At 43.4% G+C, this 7,185-nt stretch overlaps 1 protein-coding gene across 9 annotated transcripts in view; it reads right to left on the bottom strand.

Annotated features, from left to right (window-relative positions):
- LOC108528098 (supervillin) overlaps positions 1–7,185 on the bottom strand; it is a 239,188-nt gene that overhangs the window by 4,703 nt on the left and 227,300 nt on the right. For 8 of the 9 annotated variants that reach the window (XM_017869775.1, XM_017869790.1, XM_017869782.1 and 5 more), the window contains 4 exons: positions 6,963–7,058; positions 4,458–4,701; positions 3,438–4,014; positions 2,409–2,634 (listed from right to left, as the gene is read on the bottom strand). In XM_017869775.1, the coding sequence (XP_017725264.1) occupies positions 2,409–2,634; positions 3,438–4,014; positions 4,458–4,701; positions 6,963–7,058 (1,143 nt within the window). The remainder of the gene's footprint in view (positions 1–2,408; positions 2,635–3,437; positions 4,015–4,457; positions 4,702–6,962; positions 7,059–7,185) is intronic. The other variant, XM_017869765.1, reaches the window with a different exon arrangement.

Below are 7,185 nucleotides of genomic sequence, written 5' to 3'. Positions count from 1 at the left end.
AAAAAAAAAAAAAAAAAAAAAAAGAGAATTTTACAGTAGGATTAAAACTTTCAGAAAAATACAGATCAACTAGAATTTACCAAAAAACAGGCAAGTAAATCAGGAATTATTGCTTAGTGGGTAGACACAGGACTTCTTCATCAAAAGTCCTAAGTCCTGATGGACAGAATATTCCCAAAGATGGGAAGGTTCCTTTAAAAGCCTTTGAAAGAAGGGGGCATAATATTAGTATTTTCCACTGGGGAATACCCCAGGGATATTTTCTCATGTGTAAAACATCAGAACTTGTGTATGAATGACATTTATTCTTAATTTCCTTAAATGATTTCTCTTCTTCCTCACCAAACCAGTTATCAACACTTGGGTTTCTGGGATGAAACCCTCTTCGAGCCCCGTTTCCATGGAAAAGAACTTCAAGCCTCAATAGGCCCAACTGCTTCCCCGATTGAAGACATCCTTTGCCTCACTGCACTGACCCCTCTGCCCCTTCCCTAGGCCCCTCAGCCTGCCAGGTCTGAGTTTTCATGAATCTTAAGTAAACGAGAAAGTCAATCAGATTTAATAATCTTATTAATTTGTCAATTGAAAAAGATGGCATCTATTATTTTATAAATAATGTTCAAGAAGCTTGGCTTAAAACTAGAAAGAAGGGCCAGGCATGGTGGTGCACGTCTGTAATCCCCACACTTTGGAAGGCTGAGGTGGGAGGACTGTTTGAAGCCAGGAGTTCAAGACAAGCCTGGGCAACATGGTGAGACCTCCCAACTCTACAAAAAATCTTTTTGAAAAAATTAGCCAGGCATGGTGGTACGTGCCTGCAGTCCCAGCTACTTGGGGAGACTGAGGCAGGAGGATCACTTGTGCCCAGGAGTTCGAGGCTGCAGTGAGCTGTGACAGCACCACTGCACTCTAGCCTGGGTAACAGAGAAGACCATGCCTCTAAGAAAAATAAAGAAAGAAGGGGCCAGGCATGGGCTCACGCCTGTAATCCCAGCACTTTGGGAGGCTGAGGCAGGCAGATCATGAGGTCAGGAGATGGAGATCATCCTAGTTAACATGGTGAAGCCCCGACTCTACTAAAAATACAAAAAATTAGCTGGGCATGGTGGTGCACGCCTATAGTCCCAGCTACTTGGGAGGCTGAGGTAGGAGAATTGCTCGAACCCAGGATGCAGAGGTTGCAGTAAGCCAAGATTGTCCTATTGCACTCCAGCTTGGGTGACGGAGGAAGACTTCATCTCAAACAAAAAAAAGAAAGAAGGAAAAGAAAAGAAGGCTTTTCATTGTGGTTTGGTATACTCTTAGGCAGTCTGAAATGTATCTAGAAAAATAAGAGTGGTCAGTGCCTAACAAAGCATGCAGACTTCTGTGTGGTGGGAGGTGCTGAGGCAGGGTGGAGGTTGGCAGAACTGTGGGAAAAGGTGTTGGAAATGGTTCTCCTAATATGGAGTTGACAAGACTTTTCTTCACCCAGTTTTCCTGTCACTATTGCATCATGTTTTTTACCTACTGAAGACTTTCTCCTTTTTTTGGTACAAATTTATGTGGTGCACGAGAATTTTGTTACACATATAAAATGCAAAGTGATCAAGTCTGTATTTAGAACGTCCATCACCTGAGTACAATACGTTTTTATTGAGTCACTCTACTCTGCTATCAAAGCCTGAATTTATTCCCCCTATTGTATCTTTTGCTGCTTAATTCATCTATGTTAAGGGTTAATAAGGAAAACACATCCCCAAGGTAATTTACTTCCAATTCTCTGTATCTGCCTCATTTAAATATATTCCTTTGCACCCTATGTCATTCTTTTGAAAGAAATTAGGCTACTGTGTTATTTGATGCTGAAATGCAATCTTTCAAGCTATTACCTGACATACAATTTCTAAACGCAGTTCAGAAAAGTCATCCATTTTACAATCTGTAAAGGCAACAAAACTTGGATTCTAAGCCCAAAGACGTATACCCTGTAAGTAAATTTATCTTCACTCCCTCTACCCAAATTTTACACAAGTCACAAGTGGTTTGTGCATTCAGTATGAACCCTGTGTTTCTAAAAGGGGAAGAGTCAAAATCTCAGCTCCTGTCACTAGACAGTCCAAGAATTTAATATTATAAAAGACATTGGGACAGTGGAAGCAAATAAATAAAGCAAAAGTCTGTTTCTGTTTGTTTTCTCATCTGCGTCTGGAACCGGCACTGTTGTCATTACCAAACCAGGCTCACGAGCAAAGGCAGTTCACTCTCAAACACCTCAGCTTCCCCAAATTACTCCAGGACAACAGCATAGCCCTGTTAGAAGCTGAATGTGTGATTTTATCTCTTTGCCCATCACCCAGATCGTTTTCTAAAGCAAGCTGCAAGCTCCTCCCTGAGACAATTACTTTTCGCTCACCGAATCTCATTACCTTTCTTTAATAGACATGGTTTTGCTGGGTGAGTCAAGAAGGCCCTCCCCTGTCGGCGTTTTGATCTCTCCAGCAGCAAACATCGCACATGGATTCTTGCAGAGCTTCTCCTGTGGCTGTTCCGAAGAATCCTGGGGCTTCCAGGACACTGGGGCTGCGGTTTGAGCAACAGTTTTCCCAGCAGCTGTCCCCGTCTGCTCGGAAGTGAGCTCCCCGAACTCTGCCGCTGGGAAGGAAAAGAGCAGCATCAGCACTGAACTCCTCAGGCGAACGTTCGTCCAGCGCTTCGCCCCCAACAGCGCAGCTCTGGGAGTTCAAGCCGTGAGCACAGGGCGGGTGACCCAATCCACTGGGATTTATGCAAATCTGCAGCACGCTACACTCGGAGAAAACCAAACTTCCCGGAGGGTTACCCACGCGGCAAAATGCTTCGTGGCAATTGGTTTCTCTCCTGTGTGCGAGACACAGGAAGTCAGCTTTAACCATTTACTCCTGAACGATTCTAATTCTCCAAAACAATACTTTAACATTCAAATGCAAACCCCTCTTATAACTTACGCTGTACTGTTTCACGCAAAAATAGAAGGAGGATGAAAGGCCCATGCAGTGTGGCTTGCTAGCCTGCAAAACAGGCGCGCAGGAAGAAACACTCTAGCGATTCGGAGACTGGGGTCAAGCCTTTCCTTAATTCCTTGTGCTTACCCAGCCTGGACCTTCGGGGTCATCTATTTCTAAAAGGGGCCGCCAGAACGAACCAGCTCAGAAGGCCATTGTGTGAGTGACGTGACCAAAATCAACAGAATCCCTATGAAGATGCGTGAAAGTGCTTCCGGTGGTTTTACTGCTGAAAACTTGATGTATCCTCTAGTCAGATCTGGGGTAGAATAGGATTCCCACTGAACTTTTAACCAATACTAGCTGTAAACTGCTTTTAGAACTTTGTTAAAAGCAATCATAGACACACAGGACAAATCAAGCAGAAACTAAAACCCAGTGGCTTTCTAAAGTTTTAGGGGCACTAGTCATTACCTCTTAGTGAAAACTTCCTTTTCATAACATTCTCCACCTCCACCTTCTCTTCAAAGGGCAGCCTGTCCCCCAAGTCCAAGTTTCCTTGTGCATTAGTTTTAGCCATGGAAAATTCCTTCGGTTCGTCCCCAAGGTGGGTGATGGGAGGATTCGCCCGTTCCAGGCTTCCTTTTCTGGGAACGGCATATTTAGGTTCCTTATGGCTGTCTCCTTCCCTGGCTCTGTTCAGGATGGGGTAGGACACTTCTGCTTCCTCAAAGGACCCATACTTCTCCATCCCACTGTCTCGACTTGTCAAAGCTCTCTTGCTTTCTGTCTCTCCATATTCTCTCAACATTCCCTTGTTCCCGCTACTCTCTACCAAGGGCTGCCAAGCTTGTGATTTCAGAATGCTTCTAACTGGAGAGTCCGAATTTTCTATTGAAGAAGAAAACTTATAGTCAGTGGCACTTGCATTGTCGTCAGGAGGTGGCTTCGTGCGAATATCCCCGGCATACATTGGAGCAACCGTGGAAGCTATGGTAGACACCGATGTGTTCACGGCAGGTGAGAAAGGAATGAGCTTTCCACTCTGCACCTGGAACGACACAGTTAAAAAGTAAAAAAGCTGCTTGAAAAATATCCCCTATATAAATCCTGGTTTATGAATTGACAGAAGCTGAAATACTTGATTTGATGCGGTTTCACTGTTTCTCTTACTGGAAAACCATTCCTGGACATAGTTATATAATAAGTTTCATTAAACAAAATCCTCTGGGTGAAATGCAGTTGTGCATACTATTTTTTTCTCTCCAAAATGGACTCATTCTACATATTTCCGCAAGCAAGGTATGAAAACAGAAAAAGAGCAACATACTTGCCAGAGTTATCATTTTTAGGAAGAAAGCTATCACCACATCACCTACAGGCAGCAGTTTCCTGGCAGAGCACCTTAATTACATCACTGACCTTGGAGGAATATTGCAGTGCAATAATTGAAGAACACATACACAAACTGCAATCAGACTAGAGCACACGCACCTGCTCCACCTCTCCCAGCGTGACTGGCTGAGTTTGATAGCGAGCGTTCATTCTCCTCTGTCTTATGTCTATTCTGTTCCGGGTAGAAATCGCTTTTGAGACTGGCTGGGACAATTTGTTAAACAAGGCCAACTTTTCGGCTAAGCTTAGAGTGGAGGAATCAGGTTCTCCTTGCTCAGCAAGCTCTTTGCCCTCATTTGTCTGGTCCTTAGCTAAAGCCTTTTGGTGAGCAGAGGCCTGTAATCTGAAAACAATAAAATGTCAGCAACAAAGGTACCAACAAACAAAAGCCCACCGCTAAGTTTCTATGTTAACTTTCTGCCAAGTGTCACAGCATTTTGCAAAGGGCTTCTTTTTCCCTAAACACATCTAGGACACAGGCAGGCAGCTGTTCAGCTACTCAGCAAGCAGAGTCAGCACAGGACACTTAGGATCACCGCTTCTACAAAGAGCAGACTCTGAGCTCTGAATTATTTCTACAAAACGAATTTCCTGTTTAAGACATTGAAGTCAGCTTGGCTATACCTTATCGTAGACAGACAGGTGGCATTGTTAGTATCCTAATAAATAGAATGAAAGGGAGTCGCAAAGCATTACCTATGGTGTATTTAGACCTCATGTAAAGACGTGGTTCAGAAGGTGGTCTTTCATGTTAAATAATTAGGAAATGATATAGTCATCTGTCAACAATGTAATAACAGAAGGTCTTGATTTTCACTTGCTAAAGACAAACAGCTTAATTCTTAAAGAGTCACTGCTTCATTTTAGCATTTACTCTTATAGGTTCCTACCAGTTTTCTAAAAGGTACTTAAATCTGCAATTTCCAGTAACCAGAGTAGTAAAGAAAATTTCAGGTGATTATAAATCCCTCCAACTGGCCAGGTCCAGTGGCTGATATCTATGCAAGGCCAAGGCAAGAGGATCACTTGAATTTAGGATTTGGAGACTAGCCTGGGCAACATCGTGAAACCCCATCTCTACAAAAAATATAAAAATTAGCCAGGCTTGGTGGTGTGCACCTGTGGTCCCAGCTACTTGGGAAGCTGAGGTGAGAGGATCGCTTGAGCCTGTGAGGTTGAGGCTGTAGTCAGCAGTGATCAAGTCTGGGTGACAGAGCAAGACTCTGTCTCGAAAATAAATAAATGAATACATAAACCAGTAAATAAATAAATAGCTCCCTCCAACTTCCAGCTAGAAGAGAAGGAAAGCCTGAAGTCTTCACCATCACTGTGAATCTCTAGAGGTTTTTCATGCAATATACCTTCTGCCCCCGACCAATCCGATTCTTAGATCTAGTAAAGGAGATATTCTGCCTTGACTCCTGTGAATCCCCAATGCACAGGCTGTCCCAGGCGAAACAGCAGTCAGCCTCCATGTTCCAGGTGTATAATGAGGCCAGTGACAAAAAAGCCACCTGAGCCTCAGAGTCCTCCGTGGACCTCGTGCAGTAACCAGGAGGGCAGGGAAACCCACTTCTCTGAGAGGGCCCTGCCTTGGGTGTGCCAGCTTTATCCCTGCACTGCCATTATTTTTAGCTTTTGTGGTTTGGCTCACATAACAGTAAAATGAAGGGATGTGACCTGGTGTAAGGACATAATTTTAAAGCACCACAATCTAAAACACGATGGTAAAACATCTACGTTTAGACAGTATAAATTGTTATTTTCCCAGTCCCAAAATATAATGGCATTGTCTCTCTATAAATTAGAAAGAGGGAGGATTATTTTCAGCATGTATTTGTGTCTACAGGTGTTTGAAAAAGACTGGGTCTTACCAGCATTTCAACATTCAGATTAATGTCCCATTTTTCTTTTCTTTTCTTTCTTTCTTTCTTTCTTTTCTTTTTTCTTTTTTTTTTTTTTTTTTTTGAGACAGAGTCTTGCTCTGTCACCAGGCTGGAGTACAGTGGTGCGATCTCAGTTCATGGCAAACTCTGCCTCCCGGGTTCAAGCGATTCTCCTGCCTCAGCCTCCCAAGTAGCTGGGATTACAAGCACATGCCATTATGCCCAGCTAATTTTTGTATTTTTAGCAGAGACGGGGTTTCACCATGTTGGCCAGGATTGTCTTGATCTCCTGACCTTGTGACCCACCCGCCTCGGCCTCTCAAAGCGCTGGGATTACAGGTGTGAGCCACCTCGCCCGGCCAATGTCCCATTTTTCTATTAATCTTTATTAAGTGCTACAACAGTGTTTAGATGAAGAACAAAATTTTTGAGGGATGACCATCATTACGAAAAACAAACAAAGCAACTGGATACGTGAGTTAGTGTGATTCTAGTTCTAACACATAACATATGCAGAGAGACGAAATGTTTTCCCACGCATGCCAGCATGTAGTTATCAGCACCTTGCGCTATGACAAAACAAAATGCCACACATTCTGAACAACTCACGTCACTGACTTGTTTGTCAAACAAACGACAGACATTCAAGACTTTAGGATGCATCTGCTGTTCGGCACCTTTGCACCGGGTGCCGCATGCATCTGTATCTGTCCAGTACCTGGCAGGCTGCACAGCACTCCTAGCTACAGTGGGGCTAGGAAGTCTCGCCATTACAGGGTGGGTGCCCCCAGAACACGAAGCAGGGATAGGTTCACTTTAAAAGGAATTGCCAAAGAGGAAACATTCATAAGGAGAGAGAAGAAAAGAAACATTAAGGATAGCATAGTTTTAAATTCAGAAACGTTAAATCAAAATTTTAACAGAATTTTTTTTTTTTTTTT

The sequence above is a fragment of the Rhinopithecus bieti genome, unplaced genomic scaffold, assembly GCF_001698545.2.
Source record: "Rhinopithecus bieti isolate Rb0 unplaced genomic scaffold, ASM169854v2 scaffold_758, whole genome shotgun sequence".
Taxonomy (NCBI): Eukaryota; Metazoa; Chordata; class Mammalia; order Primates; family Cercopithecidae; genus Rhinopithecus; species Rhinopithecus bieti.
Note: the sequence above shows the minus strand (reverse complement) of the source record. Positions and strands in the feature narration are given on the sequence as shown.